We start from the raw sequence: 16,720 nt of genomic DNA, 5'->3' as shown, positions 1-16,720 counted from the left end.
TGTTTTAAGGTTTGCTGCTTCAGATATGAGGAAATTCAGTTAAGTAGAACACCACTTCCCCTAATAATTTGGGATAAATGAGATATCACTGCATTTTACATTTTGACTATAAGTTGTGTGTTTTCTAGTAGGATATTTCATAAAAGTAGTCTAGTTTTCTGTTGTATTACAGCTTGGTCATGTAAGTCCTAGTAAACACATGATAGATTAACTATATAGGCTCTTAACAGGCATCTCAAATGAGTAATTGTGTACTGATTGTGTGTTGCCCTATAAAGAAGTGGGGATAAAAGTTAAATACATCTATGTTTAAAGTTGCAGCTCACCTAACTGATTTATTCAAGCAATCTTTGGCTATGCCTCCAAAATGCCCACCAGACACATTTGGTAAAGATTTCTTTGAAAAGACATGGAGGTAAGCTAATCCAATAATGTGTTCTAATTAGTATTAGGTATGCAGTGATTGAGGAAATGCAATATGCAGGTGCTATAACTTTTGGTGACTACATCAATGAATTCACAGCCCTTCATCTCCCATACTATTAATAATTCATCATATAGTGGTGAGGGTTTTTGGTTTTGTTTTTAAGCTGAAATCATTGCCCCTTTTCACCATACTTTCCTTTCCTTTCACATAGACACACAGCATCCTCAAAACGCTGGAAAGAAAAGATAGACAAAACGAGGTAATTATACCCCAAAACGCACATAAGGACCTGAAAGGGCCCAGAGTAATAGACTGAGAATGGGATAGGCCAAAATGTCCTGCCAGGCACCCAGATGTTATTTGATTCTCTTCTGCAACATGTCTACCAAGTGGTCATTCAGCTCTGTGTGATGACATCACTGTCTCTTGAGGAAACCCATTTGACCATTAGATAGATCCTCTTCCTCTCCTAAGCAAGAAAGCTCTCTAGGCCCTCAATGTGCTTTTGGCGATTCTGATATACTAATAAATATTCTGGAACTTAATGCAGAACACAGTCATAAACTTTCAAGGTTCTTATAATTCACAGGAGGAATGTGCTGTAAGCATTATATGGTTTGGTTTCCTTTTAGTCCTAGCTGGGGATTTCAACTCCAGCTGTCTTGTCAAAGAGAAAAGAAGCCAGATATATTTGTGGACTACGTAGCAGTACTTATGAAACTACCTATTGTACACATTTGCATGGCTTCTCTTCAGGATAACTTCAGGATTAATATGTTTCTTCATAAAAATGTCAGGGTTGTCTTGTGAAATGTGTTAGGGGAGTGCTGAGATAAGACTTTAAGCCTCATGGGTCACCTCCCCTATACAAGGTCAAACTAGAAGGGATATACTGTCTGCAGGGAGGATAGCTTAAGTTTTGCGTGACATGACAGTCTTTATAAGGAAATGAAGACCCAAATAAATGGCTAAACCTGAGTGTCTTTATGCTAGGTTTGATGAAGAATGGACACTCATGGAGAAATATGATAGGGCAAAAAAGCACAATCTAATGGTAATAAACTGGGGGGCTATAGCAAGGTCTGTTGCTCAGATTCCTCTCTGTGCATCTGTGTCTTCAGAGATAAGGATGCTCCTTTCCTGTGGGTATTGCAAGGGCACCTCTCATGAGAGAGTCTTATGAGCTGCTTCAGGGGAAGGTCAGAAAATCCTTTCTAGGTTTTATGTCCTGCTTCAGGGAAGAAGAGCAGAGGGAAGGTGAGAGTAACTTTCCTGCTTCTGCCATTTTCTCAAATTCCTTCAGCTAAAAATATCCAGTGTGTCAAGGTGCCATATTTTAAGGTAGTGTGCCCTGAAGCACATTATTATCAGAATATCCCTAAAAGCTTCTCCAAGAGACAGTGATTGCCTGAGAGGAAGGAGATTGAGAGATGGGGTATAGGATGAGATGGAGACTTCATTATTACGTACTCTTGAGTGTTCTTTAAACTGTGTACATATGCCTGTATTATCTATACAAATTTTTTAAATTTTGAAAGATTAACAATTTCAAGTTTTAACTTATAAGTATATAATGGCAAGCCAGTGAAAGTTTTTTGAAGAAGAAGAGTGAAACATATAGTTAGATGAGTGTCACAGAAATACAAGTGTTGGCAATGTGGAAAATGAACTGGGTCAAGGAAAGAGAAAGTTTCAAGGAAATAGAAGCTGGTCAGCAAATGTCAGATGCTGTAGAAAAATCAGAAATGGGAATGAAAAAAGGAATTTGAGTTTATCAGTTACAAGGTTGATTAGTTTCTTTTGTGAGAATAATTTTAAGAGAGTGGTGGGCAGCAGCCAGACTGCCACAGATCGATGAGTGAATCCAGTGAGGCAGTAGAGATAAGAAACTTTTAATGGGAAGTGAAAGTTGTTTAAGTAAGGTTGTATTTTGGTCATGCCTGTCTGATCTTTCCAGACAGGTCAACTAGTATAAGAGCACTGGTCACCGATCCAGTCAGTTACAATTTGATTACTTACAGAATGTATGATGCTGGCTGGTTGTTTCACTTCGGTAACATTTACTTCAGGAGTTCAGTTTGCTCATCAATAAACTGAGGCTAATTGGACTGCCAAATATCTAAGGTCTCTTTTAGCTCTCACACTGGGGGACTGACGGCTGACTAGCATGTGCAGTTGTCAAGATCATGGGTTTGGAAGCAAGCAACCTGGGTTTTAATTTAGATTCCACCCTTTATTGGTAATGTGATTTGGAATAGGTTACTTAACCTCTCTATGATTTGGTTTTTCAACTCATAAAGTGAGGATAAAAATAGTAACTCACAGGGTTATTGTTAAGATTAAATGTAAAATATTTTGCAAAACTTAAGTTTTTTAGTGCAATAAGCACTTAAAAATGAAAACTATTTCAGGGAGGATTGAGTTCAGCTACATTTAACAGAAAACCTCCAAATCAGTGCTTGTATTAAAAAGGGGCGTATTTTCCTAACGTGAAAAAAGTCAGAGGTGGGCAGTTGATGGTAGGAAGCACCACAACATCATCAGGAATTCAGATTCCTTCTTTTTATCTGTTCCATCATTCTTAGTACATCATTTCCATGCTCAAGCTTACTTCATAGTTGCAAAATGATTGCTGCAGCCCCAGCCATCACATTCATATTTCAGGAAGTAGGGAAAGACATGAGGCAAGGACAAGGAAAAGTTTCCCAGTTGAGTCAGCCCTCTTTAAAAGCTCCTGGACTCTTACCCAATGACTTAGGTTTACATCTCATTGGCTTTCCCTATATAATGTCTCCCCAACATAGGGGTTCTGGTATTGGAAAGCAGTATTATCCTGATTGCTTTTCTTTAACTCTATAACCACTGACCACATTATTCAAAATCATGCCTCAAGTTTTTGTTTTTGGTTTGTTTGGGGTTTTTTGTTACTACTGCTACAGAAATTATGAAAACCAGTAGACTCTAGCTGTCATTTCAACCTCAGAGAATTGAAAAACCTCAAAAAGTTTAACCATTACAGGGCTATGTGGTTTTTAGCCTTTTGAGATCAACTACAAAATCAAACTAACACCTGGTATCATTATTTCTTATCTTACATGAGAGTCTGATTTTTGAAGTAGGAAATGTGACTGATTCTAAAAGAAGAGAAAATTAACCAAAACAAGTTGACAAAAATATCTAATAAATTAATTCTTGTCAGTTTTATTGTTAGTGATTGCATTCATTTTTGTGGGATTTAGAGCTAAAGCACAAACAAACAACACTTTAAAATATTCTATGTCTTCTTTTGCATCATCATGGAAACATCAACCAGGAAGGAAATTGAGACAACACAGAATTATCTAATGGATATTAAGAACGGCATAATACCACCCTTTTCTAAATCTGAATTGAACCAGTTATATAAGTCTCAGGTAATTGAATATAATGAACTATAATCTAATAAAAGTTTTTATAAATTTGGTATATTGCATATGTTATTATGTAATCTGTCTTTCCTGATGCTGTTTAATTCTTTCCTGCATTGACCTGGCTGACTAACCTGTACCCTTCAAATCCATATTCTCACAAGCATGTGATAAGGAAGACTAATTTCAGGTCTTGCACCTAAGTAGAAGTTCTCTGCAATGTACTGCTATCACTCCCCCATCCTGCCTTTCAGTCTCACTATTACTTACCCTCTCCCATCTATGTTAAGCCTTTTTAGGCAGAATCTTTCCTATCATTGATTGTCCTCTGATAACCCATTTTGAAGTTTTTATTCAGTTAAAATTTCCTCACCCATCAGCTGCTAAGATAGCACTAAGAGATTATGAGTTCTTGGAAGCTCAGGGAGGGAGAACGCTCTTCTCCTGTTCTATTTCAGCCTACCTGTAGGACCACAGCCCCGACCTTCCCATCACTGGCCAAAAGTTCATTAAAACCCTGAAGCAAAGCGAATATTTTCATATGTTCAGAACGCCCTGCATTTCTATGAAAATTTCAGAAGAAACTACAGGAAATTATGACTAGTTAACAAAAGCTAGAATTTGGTTAATCAGTCTCTTGTAGAATTTTAGTTTGTAAACTTTATTTTCAGGGCATTAAAAATACGTTTTCATTATTGCTTATTAATTTAACATATTTGTGACAGTTGAATTTCAGCCATGTATAAGTCTAAAATAAGTTTTTTTTTCCTTTCAGTATAATCACCTGGACAGTCTTTCCAAAAAACTGCCTTCTTTTACAAAGAAAAATGAAGATGCAAACGAAACAGCTGTTCAAGATACATCTGATCTTAATCTAGGTAATATGTTAGCATAGCACATATTCCTATTAGATGTCCGTAACTGAATAATACCTAACAGTGGCCTCTTAGGACATAACCAGTGATAGCTGATGACATAGCCTACAGTGACCTGCATATGACAGATCTGGCTGAGTTATATGAGAAAACAAATATGTAAATAACATTTAGTTTTCATCCTGTATGCTTAAAATTGGCCTAAATGCATTTAGGAGACCTGACTAATTTAAAAAGCAAGGAAGTAATGAAAGTTCACTGGGGAACAAGACATTCATAAGGTCTCAAAATATCAACCCACATATTACTTACAAATTATAAGGAGGAAAATGTATCTTTACAATGGAGACATTCAGCATTTTCTACCTTAACTAAGTCATCAAACTCCTACCAACAATGAGACAACCTAGCAGTAAGTGAGTTCTCATGTAATGCAACACAAAGTGCATAGATCCTTGATATGGTTTGGCTTTGTCCCCACCCAAATCTCATCTTGAATTCCCATGTATTGTGGGATGTACCTGGTGGGAGGTAATTGAATCATGGGGGCAGGTCTTTCCCATGCTGTTCTCATGATAGTGAATAAGTCTCATGAGATCTGATGGGTTTATAAGGGGCAGTTCCCCTGCACAAACTCACTCTCTATTTTCCTGCTGCCATTTATGTAAGACATGACTTGCTTCTCCTTGCCTTCCACCATAATTGTGAGGCCTCCCCAGCTATGTGGAACTGTGAGTCCATTAAACCTTTTTCCTGTAGACATACCCAGTCTTGGATATGTCTTTATAAGCAACGTGAAAACCGACTAATACAATCCTATAGAGAATTCTTGCCAAAAATCCTTATCCAGAATCTAATCAAGAGGAAACAGAGAAAAATGTCTACCAAAATGCAGACATTCTATAAGACGACCAGCCCAGCCTCTTCGAAAATCAATGTCATTAAAACAAAAAAGATAGGATGATTGTTCTAAACTAAAACAGACTAAAGTGATATAAAAACTGAATGTGAAACCTAAGCTTTGATTGGATGCTTGATTGAGGAAAAAACAGCTATAAAAGATATTTTGGAGAAACTGCACAAGTTTGGTTAGGAGACTATGTAAGAGAGGACATTGTTAAATTACTGTTAATTTCTTGGGTATGATGATGGTGCTGTGAATATGTAGGAGAATGTCTTCGTTCTCAGGAGCTGCATGCTGAAGAATTTAGGGATGAGATAAAATGTAGTGTTTCTCTCTAGTAAACTGAGTAGTTAAAATACCCAGATAGGGGGCCGGGCACGGTGGCTCACGCCTGTAATCCCAGCACTTTAGGAGGCCAAGGCGGGTGGATCACGAGGTCAGGAGATGGAGACCATCCTGGCTAACACGGTGAAACCCCGTCTCTACTAAAAATACAAAAAATTAGCCGGGCATGGTGGCGGGTGCCTGTAGTCCCAACTACTAGGGAGGCTGAGGCAGGAGAATGGCGTGGACCCGGGAGGTGGAGCTTGCAGTGAGCTGACATCGTGCCACTGCACTCCAGCCTGGGTGACAGAGCAAGACTCCGTCTCAAAAAAAAAAAAAAATACCCAGATAGAGGAATTTTCTACTGTACCATACGATACTTGAAGTTCAGCTGTCTATAATGAACGCAGCCAATAGAAATATCTAATTATGACAGAGTTGGTAAACCAAAGATTAAGGCTGGAACAATGACTTATAAATGTGATGGGGAGCAATCAGGGATCAGAAATTGGTGGCTATTAGGCTGCCTCTCAGACCTCCTGCAGCCTGGGCAGTCAGCACTAACCAAGCACTGCTTATTCTCCTCTTGAAATGGAGTGAGACTGCGGAAGTCTTTTCAGCACAGTACTTGAGGCAACCAGGACTATTCAACCAGGGTTGGCACACACACAAACTGAAATGTATTTGCCTCCTCAATCCTAGATAGATTTCTTTAAAATTTGTTTCCTATTGTGCCTATTTCTTAAAGAGATACATTTAACAAAGAGCTACGTTTTCACAGTAATGAATGAATTTAAGTTTGGAAATTTCTAAAAAAAGATCACATCTCAGTTGCCGTTACCAGGTAAAAGTAGAAACAAATTACTTGGCCTCTTCTACATAACACAACAAGGTGACAATTCTACTATTTAGTCATAATACCCATAAAGAACCAGCTAGCTCCTAGGGAGTACAAACTTTGCAAATACTTTCCTGTTTGTTAATGGCAAACATTATATCATATTTTAAGAATCCCTGCCTCTTAATGGCTTTCTTATATTTAGTCTTTCTAAAGAGAGTGGCAGAAAAGGTACCTCGTTCATTGTAAAACACCTTGTTCAATGTTTGTTCATGCAAACATTAGTAGTCATTATATCATTTTACAAAATATCACTTTATAAGGTTCATTTTGGGTTTTCTAGATTTCAAGCCACATAAGGTTTCAGAACAGAAATCCTCAAGTGTGCCTAGTCTTCCAAAACCAGAGATTTCTGCAGATAAGAAGGATTTCACTGTTCAGAACCAAACTGAAAATTTAACAAAATCTCCTGAAGGTATGGCAGTCTTTTTTATCTTATTGCTTCTTGAAACTGAACATTATGTCTTTTTGGCATATGGGAGATGGCACTAGGAGGCGAGGTTGAGAGTTACAGAAAAAAATCGAGAGGGTCACGGATCCTGGAGCTATGCAGCTTTGCAAAGGCTTCTTAGCACATCGAAGTATCTCAAATAACATTTTTGAGAATGACTGCAAGTTCCAGATTGAAGGAAAGAAATACAAAGAAATCCTTTTTTGATGTTATTTTATTTCATTTTTACTTAATTTTATCCCTTTTAGTTCTCTGAGAACTTGTATGATTTATTGAAGATCAGATGACACCTGATAGCTTTTCTTGAGTAACCAGAAATTTGGTACTTAGATTTACCTGTTATCTCAGTACTTTCTTGGTCCTGCAGGTGCTAGAAGAAAAACGTAAGATGTAGTCTCTATCTTACATAGCACATAATCTTATTGAACTAGCAGAAATTGAAATATAAAATAATACAGGATAATATCTAGTTACAGTGGAGTCACATTATGCTAATTTCGCTAAGATAATTGAACTAAATATAGTTGATCACAAAAGAGAGATAGAGAGACTAATTTGCATTGTGTAGATGATTTTGCCACCACTTGGTTCCTGTGGGCATGTTCCATGCTGAATGTGAGATGGGAATCTACTGATGGGTTTCAGTTATCTCTTATAGAGCAAGTATTTTGCCACATTTAAGTGTGAATTAAAAGATTTACCTGGCCAGGCACTGTGGCTCATGCCTGTAATCCCAGCACTTTAAGAGGCTGAGGTGGGCAGATCACTTGAGGTCGGGAGTGCAAGACCAGACTGGCCAATATGGTGAAACCCTGTATCTACTAAAAATACAAAAATTAGCTGGGCATGGTGGCACTTGCCTGTAATGCTAGATACCGAGGAGCCTGAGGCAGGAGAATCGCTTGAACCTGGGAGGCAGAGGTTGCAGTGAGCTGAGATCATGCCACTGCACTCCAGCCTAGGCAACAGAGCGAGACTCCATCCCCCCCCCCCAAAAAAAAGAAAAGAAAAGAAAAAAGAAAAAAAAGATTTATCCCATACAAGACTTTTGTGTTTCTGACTTAAACTTCTCTCCTACAAGTTTTATTTATTCAGTGGATAATTACTCAATGCCTACTGTGTGCTAGGCATTGTTCTAGGCATGGATATACAACAGTAATGAGGGCACAGTCTAATGGAGCTAGACCCCTCCCATATCTGATGGAGCTAGACCCCTCCCATATTATGGGCAAACCTAGACAATATGTAAACAAATAAATAAGTCAGATAAATTCAGGTTGTTATAAATATTATGACATAATAAAACAGTACAATGTATGGATAGTGACTTGGGGAGAGGGGCAACATTCCATTAGGAGATTAGAAGGCCTCTCTGTAAAAAAATAGTTGAGTTGAGACAAGTATAAGAAGGAGTCAGCCCTGCAAAGATTAGGAGAGCAATAGTTCATGTGGTAAGAATAGCAGGTATGAAGTTCCTGAGGGGCAGAAACATTAAGGAGGCATGTAGCTAGAACAAAATGAGCAAAAGAAAAAGTAAAAGAAGATGAGGTCAGAGAGTGGGGCAGAGATTAGATCATGTAGTACTTCTCAGCGCAGTTTTATTCAAACGTCAGCGGAAGGTTTTGAGCAGGGTAGTTACATGGCTAATTTTTATTTTTAAAAAATCACTCTGTGAGGATAACAGCTCGTGGCAAGGAAAGGGAGGAGTGAGAAAAAGAGCAAGCAAGGAAGAAGCAACTGAAGTGGCACATGCGAGAGTTGCTGAAGACCTGGGCTATGGTGGGCGAAGAGGGAATGGTGAGAAGGAAATTAATAGGAACTATATCATGAGGGTGGAGCCAATAGAATTTGCTGCTCAAGAGGATGCAGGAGTGAGACAAAAAGAGGAATCAAGGATGATTCTTAGGTTAAACTGATTGTGAGGCTGAGAATTTGTAGTTTTGATGAGTTCACAAGTGGTGCTGATGTTGCTGATACAGGTTTATGCCTTGAGAATGGCTGTCCTGAGGCGAACTCTAGAAGGTAAAAGTCAGGCAGAGGAAGAGCTAGTAAAGGCCATTAAGAAGACGCCAGTAGGCCAGGCGCAGTGGCTCATGCCTGTAATCCCAGCACTTTGGAAGGCTGAGGCGGGTGGATCACCTGAGGTCAAGAGTTTGAGACCAGCCTGGCTAACATGGTGAAACCCCGTTTCTACTAAAAATACAAAAAATTAGCCAGGCATGGTGGCATGCACCTGTAATCCCAGCTACTCAGGAGGCTGAGGCAGAAGAATCGCTTGAACCCGGGAGGTAGAGGTTGCAATGAGCTGAGATCACGCCATTGCACTCCAGCTTGGGCAACAAGAGCGAAACTCCGTCTCAAAAAAAAAAAAAAAGAAGAGGAAGAAGCCAGTAAGGTAGCAGAAAAACAGGAGTGTGAAATCACTGAGTGTTTGGAGTGTATCAAATGCCCCTGCAAGGTCAAATGCCCCTCACCCCTGCAAGGTGAGGAAGGAAGATGGGGTTGAACAAGATGGAGATCACTGGTGAACTTAACAAGGGCAGTTTCAGAGCATGGAGGGGATTGAAGCCTAAGTGAAGTGGGTAATAGATAGAATAGTGGCAGCACAAGAGTACACAGCTTTACCCTAGAGTTTTGCTTAAAAGACTAGAGAAATGGAATTGCATATAAAAGAGGAATATGTACTCAAGGAAGAGATATTTTTCTAAAGATTAGGCATACTAGAGCCTATTGATTTGCAAATGATGATAATTCCATGCCAGAGAGAACTTGATGATGCCAGAGAAAGAGGCACCTAAGGTGCAAGACCACAAGGTCCTAAAGAAGATGGAAGAACATGGCAACTGGGGAAAACCTTGAGTGACAGAATTAACCTTAGATATGAATAGGGTCACCTTCTCCATAGTGACAGGAGAGAAGAGAGAGAGTAGGGATACATTTGCAGGCAGGTTGATAGGTTTGGTGTGGGGAAGATGGATGAGGGAATTCCTGTCTGATTGCAAAGGAGTGGATATAAAGATAGAGCATCAGATCTATTCCAGATAAGCAGGAAAGCAAAACAAGAAGGGAGGGACTGCTTGTGTAAGGTGATAGTGTTGGTGAGAGACCTCAGTGAGGTCAAATAATTGCCTGCTGGATATGACAGAATAATAAGCTATAAGAATAGGAGGTGGTAATCCAGAAAGGGTACTGGAAACAGATTTTGAAAATGGTAAAATGATCGGGGTTGGCAAGGTAAAAAATGTGGCCATGAGACTCTGTGAGGTGGAAAAGATGAAGAAACGGTGTGATCAAGAATCAGATAAGACAGGGTGTTGGATGGATCATCCAGGTGATGTCATCAGGAAAGATAAAGTGGGAGACCCCCTCAGGTGTTAAAATCACCAGTGAATAAAAGGAATGATCGAGAGTGGTCAGTAAATGACAACCACTTGGAGAAGTAGTAACTAATACAGTCTGATGGCACAAGCTTCAAAGAAACAAAGCTTTGAAGGAGGAAAAATAAATTATTTGAAACACCTACTGCACCCCCAGGTACCGAGGTACTTGAGATAAGGGACAATAATATGACTCCACTGTAAATGGAAAAGTAAATTTTGATATAAAAAGTTTAAAGAAATTCAGAGTAGGAAGGAATTAACACAAAGCAGTGGAGAAAGCTTTATGGGAGGAATGGTCTTGAAAAATAAACAGAATTTCATAGATTTTAAGATTTAAGAGGTGAATCACCTACAACAACCCTCATTTTACTTAAGGAAACTGAAACCTGGAGAAGTCAAGTGACATCTAAGAATCATACAGCAAATTTGTGACTGAGCTAGGGCTAGAATGAGTTTTAAGACTCCTAATTCTTTATATTATGTTACACTACATTCCTGATGTAGGGAAGAGAAAAGAATATTTATTTTATTAATTTCTTTTTTTGAGAGAGAGTCTTGCTCTGTCGCCCAGGATAGAGTGCAGTGGCACGATCTTGACTCACTGCAACCTCCACCTCCTGGGTTCAAGCAATTCTCCTGCCTCAGCCTCCTGAGTAACTGGGATTACAGGCGCCCACCATCACACCCAGCTAATTTTTTTTTTTTTTTTTGTATTTTTAGTAGAGACGGGGGTTTCACTATGTTGGCCAGTCTGGTCTCGAACTCCTGACCTCAGGTGATCTGCCCACCTCGGCCTCCCAAACTGCTGGAATTACAGGTGTGAGCTACCGCGCCCAGCCTGAATATTTTATTTAAAATAAAATGAATGTGTTCAAAAGCTTGAAGGGAGAAATGAACAGGAAATCAGTGTAAGTAAATAAGAGAGTTTTTATTTGGTAATAATACAAGATGATGTCTGGAAAATATAATAGAGTCAGCTAGAGAAGGTGTGGACTTGCAAAATAAAACATGGGTTCAGTGCTGACTGTGATAATACTGCATGGAAGCACCGCCAAATCCTGTAGTGGCTTAAAACAATCAGTCTGAGGGCCTGTGGATGTCCATGGCAGCTCTGCCCCAAACTGGTACAAACCAGGGCAGTTTACCCTGGGAAAGGTAGTTGTTAACCATTCACCAGCACACCTCCGGCTGCAGGTAATGTTCAGGTGTATTCCAAGAATGCCACACTGTAGGAGCCAAGGAGCCACCACGTCAGGCAAGCCATCCTCACAGCAGAAGGTCAAAGCTCAAGAGAGTCCAGCAGAAGCACATGCTGCCCCTCACAGCTTCTGCTCAGCCTGGCACACACTGCCATCCACAGACACATTTGTTGGTTAAAGCAAGTGCCGTAGCCAAGCTCAGAGTCAATGGAGCAGAAATATATTCCACCTACAGGGAAGCCATCCTCAATGGGGAAATAAATAATTGTGAAGAAATAATCCACCTTCCTCAGCATGGTAACAAGGAACCACTACTGGTTCTTCACTCGGCTCAGGTCCAGCAGTAATATTCAGACGAATGCAATAGTTGGATTGTACCAGTTGTTCAAATACTAAAGGACCTCTGTGTCAGCTGGTAATCAGCCACTGCTCCGAGACCCTCAAGGACTCCCTCCCCCATTATCCTGATCCCTGGAGGATAGGCTCAGTGGAATAATCATCTGCATGTTTTATGGGAGGCAGTCTAGTATAGAGCAGAGCTAAGAGTACAGGCTCTACCTGGGTTCACATCCGGGCTCCTTGTGTAATAGCTATGTGACACTGGGCACATTATTTAAACCCTTTATCTCTTCCTATTTCTCTTCTGTAAAGGGGAAATAATGCTATATACATCACAGGGCTGTGAGAATTAAATTAGTTAATGTATGTAAAATGCTTAGCACAGTGTCCAGCTCATGATAAACTCCATACCATATTTACTATTAATAATAATAGTATGAGCAACAAATTAGTACTTATTAGACGGATACATGCATACACACAAAGCAGTAGTACACATACGGCAAGGATATGAACAAAAACTATACCAAACTACTGGAATGCTTGCCTCTGCAGAGAATAGTGATCAAAGGGAATAAATACATAAAAACACTGATCACTGAGTTCCATTCCCAGATATTCTGATTCTGTTTTGGTCAGGAATAGGGCTTTACTGGCATGTGGCCTGGAAATCTCTATTCTTCCAAAAGCAGCCCAGCAGACGGTGATTCACGAATGGGCTTGGGACACCCGGAGTAGTAAAAGGAGCATGTTCCTTGTGGTTCCAACACACTTAGGTCCACATTCTAGCCCTGACCCTCATTATAGTTTGTTGGACAAGTTATTTAATCCTCTGATCCTCTGTTTCCCCTTTGGTAAAAACAAACAAGCAAAAAAAAAAAAAAACAGAGACACTACTACTATATTAGTTAGGACTTCTCAGTTTACAGCCATGAGAACTAAAACTCAAATTCACTTGAACAACAACAAAAAAGGAAATTTATTGGTGACCAAAAGCAAACCACAGAATAGTGGCTGTGTGGCTGTGGTGCTAGCCCAGGGGCATTTGGTTTCAGGTACTCTGGCTTTCCAGGAGAGTATTTGTGTCTGAATGCCTGTTTCTCTCCACATCCCCCCTGCCTCCACCATGACCCATCCCTACTTGTTCCTGTTTGGTTTTATCCTCTCCTACAAAGGACAGGCTATTTCCATGTGGCAGAGATCATGACCATAAAGGCCTAAGATTCTGATTCTTCCAGATCCATAACCTAGTATGCAAGATGGGGTTATCGCTGTCCGCTTCAGTGGAAATATCCAGGGAAGGGCCCTCATTGACTGGGCTTTGCTCCTCATGGTTGGGACCAGGGACGTCCTGGCACCAGATGTGTGTGGCAGGAGTTTGCATAGAGACGGAGGTTGGGAAGAATGCTGAGCAGTCCAAGATTATCACTGCCAGAGCCCCCTCATTCTGGTGTAAAAACATGTGTGGCACTCACCTGCAGATCGTGGACACTCAAATATTAGTCCCCTTCCTTTTCCTCTCTTCCTAATTTGAATGCAGGAAAGGATTTTTAACTACCATGATCTAAAATACTATTCTTATTTCCACCTCCTGGATCTGTGGAACAAAGACACACAGCTACTGCTGCATGGATTTCCTACACTTGCTCATTCCCTCATGTAACTGAGGAAAAGAACAAGTCACCGAATTTAGTGATCTGAAGATCTAATTTTCTGGCTTAATTTATCTATACTTACTAAACCACTTTTTAAAACTATGAATATAGTAGTAGAATCAAAGAAATGCTTGGGATTTTTTTTTTACTCATTAGTTTTAAGAAATCTTTCAGAGTTAATGTTGTATTGTATTATATAATGTTGATTTAATAGAAGGAACCTTGAAGATCTGGGTATAATTCCGTTCATCCTAGGCAGGCCACTTGACTTCTTAGAATCTTATTTTTCTCATTTATTAAAAAAAAAGATGCTAATAGCATCTGTACTGCCCACCTTATACGGTTGTTGTGAGGACCAGTATTAGGTCATGTATGTAAAATCACTTTCTAAAATGAAAAGGCATAAAATGAGAATTAACAGAAGACTTTTCTCCTTTTAAATAAGCTGTTTACACTAAAAATAGAACTACAATTTGACCCAGCAATTCCATTACTAGATATACACCCACAGAAAAAGAAATTGTTCTATCAAAAAGACACATACACTCACATGTTCACTGCAGTAATGTTCATGATAACAAAGACACGGAATCAACCTAGGTGCCCATCAATGATGGATTGGATTTTTAAACTGTAGTACGTGTACACCATGAAATACTATGTAGCCATAAAAAAGAATGAAATCATGTTCTTTGCACCAACATGGATGCAGCTGCAAGCCATTATTCTAAGCAGATTAATGACAGAAAACCCAAAATCACATGTTCTCACTTGAGTAGGAGCTAAATCTTGGACACTCATGGGCATAAAGAGGGGAACAAGAGATGCCGGGGACTCTGAAAGGAGGGAGGAAGGGAGGAGGCAGGCTGAAAAATGTCCTATCGCATACTATGTTCACTATTTGGGCAGCATGATCATGCATTATACCCTTGTAACAAACCTGCAGTAAATCTAAAAGAAAAATTGAAGTTAAAATAAAAATAAATAAATAAGCTCTTTGAAAAGCAAAGAAGAAAAGTTTCCAAGTTGGTTTCTGTTCTCATACACTCTGATATTACTTCAAATGTGTTTGAATAAAATGTCCATGTGGCATAATTTAAGCTTTCTCTCTAGCAGAAGCAGAATCTTATGAGCCCGTGAAAATTCCAACCCAGTCCTTGCTGCAGGATGTTGCGGGACAAACAAGAAAAGAAAAAGTGAAGTTGCCTCATTATTTGCTGAGTTCCAAGCCTAAGTCTCAGCCTCTTGCAAAGGTAAAACAAACATCGGAACAAATTCCCCACAGCCAATCAGCATTTGATGGAATTCTTTATTTTTTATTTTTTTCAATCCTGCTCCTTTTGTAGATTTTATGTAATTCTGATTCATTGAAGTTATTAGTTTCCGGCCACTGTGTACTGCTATTGACCGTATCCACCATCTCACCATGAAGCTCTTTAAACTTACATCTCACACATGTAAACTCAGATGGTGCTTTCGTGGAGCTGGCTCATACAGGCTGCTGGGAGAAATTTTATGAGCCAGTTATCAAACCACTGATAGCTTGAAATCAGCCATGCTGGGAGTACTAGCACCACAAAATTGATAAACACTAGAAATCAGAATTGTTTTCAGAGAGCCAGTTTACCAGCATACTACTACTGGCTAAAGGAATCATTGGCCACCGTTGCCATGACTCTTAGGATAAAATCCAAATGACTTAGCATGAGGATAAGGCCCCATTTGCTTCTTCACCCTCACCCTGAGTCAAACTCACTATAATTCAGCCATTGTAGATTTCTCTTCATTCTTTAAAAATACCAAGCTCCTTTCTTGCTCAGAGGCCCTAAGATTAAGATTTCATCCAGTTCTGTTGGGAAACCTTCTGGAGCCCACCAGTTTTGATAATTATCTTTTTTTTTCTTCCATGGCATACTGTGTTCATCTTCATCACAAAATTTATTGTAATATACATATATATATAACTGACAATATATAAATTACAGTACGTCTCAAATTTTAATGTGCATATGAATTACCTCGGGATCTTGTTAAAATACAGATTCTGACTCACTAGATCTGGTGTAGGGCATGAGATTCTGCAGTTCTAACAAACTCTGAGATGATGTCAGCACTGCTGATGTGAGGAATAATAAGGGCACAGACCAGTGTTTCTCAAAGTGTGGTTGCCTGACCAGCAGCATTGCCAACACTAAGAACTTGTTATAAATGCAAATTCTTGGGCCCTGCCCCCGACCAACAGAATGAAAAACTCTGGGGGTAAAGTCAGCAATCTGTGTATTTATGAGTCCTCCAGGAGATTCTGATGGAAGCTAACGTTTGATGACCACTGGCACAGATGAAAGAGCACAGACTCTAGAATCAGGCAAACTTGAGTCTGAATCTTTGCTAGGCCACTTACCACTTGAACAATTATCCATCTTTCAGTTCTCTGAACTTGACTTCCTTATCCTTAAAACAAAGCCTAAAATACGTCCTCACAGGACTGTTGTAAGGATGACATGAGACTGTAAACATTCATTTCCTCCAGCAACCCAACAGGTATTTTCCTCTGGTGACAGGAACTTTTTTTTTTTTAATCTTGGGAACTCAAAATAGAACCATTTTATTAATTTTTTCTTAATGCAAAGGTGCAAGATTCTGTTGGAGGAAAAGTGAACACATCCTCTGTTGCATCTGCTGCCATTAATAATGCAAAGTCATCCCTTTTTGGGTTCCATCTTCTCCCATCATCAGTCAAGTTTGGAGTGCTTAAGGAAGGACATACCTATGCCACAGTTGTAAAGCTCAAGAATGTTGGAGTGGACTTCTGCAGGTGAGGCCAAGGGACCAAAGGTCTGCTCAGGTTACCTTTCCCTACC

The 16,720-nt window shown here is 39.6% G+C and overlaps 1 protein-coding gene across 3 annotated transcripts in view; it reads left to right on the top strand.

Annotated features, from left to right (window-relative positions):
- The window catches only part of SPAG17 (sperm associated antigen 17), a 231,700-nt gene that overhangs the window by 197,055 nt on the left and 17,925 nt on the right, over window positions 1-16,720 (top strand). The window contains exons 39-45 of one of the 3 annotated variants that reach the window (XM_513687.8): window positions 316-415; window positions 639-686; window positions 3,741-3,840; window positions 4,610-4,712; window positions 7,119-7,250; window positions 14,976-15,112; window positions 16,490-16,674. In XM_513687.8, coding sequence (XP_513687.4) covers window positions 316-415; window positions 639-686; window positions 3,741-3,840; window positions 4,610-4,712; window positions 7,119-7,250; window positions 14,976-15,112; window positions 16,490-16,674 — 805 coding nt within the window. Of the gene's footprint in view, window positions 1-315; window positions 416-638; window positions 687-3,740; window positions 3,841-4,609; window positions 4,713-7,118; window positions 7,251-14,972; window positions 15,113-16,489; window positions 16,675-16,720 lie in introns of all 3 variants that reach the window. The other 2 variants (XM_009428331.4, XM_016924818.3) reach the window with 2 other exon arrangements.

The sequence above is a fragment of the Pan troglodytes genome, chromosome 1, assembly GCF_028858775.2.
Source record: "Pan troglodytes isolate AG18354 chromosome 1, NHGRI_mPanTro3-v2.0_pri, whole genome shotgun sequence".
Lineage (NCBI taxonomy): Eukaryota > Metazoa > Chordata > Mammalia > Primates > Hominidae > Pan > Pan troglodytes.
Note: the sequence above shows the minus strand (reverse complement) of the source record. Positions and strands in the feature narration are given on the sequence as shown.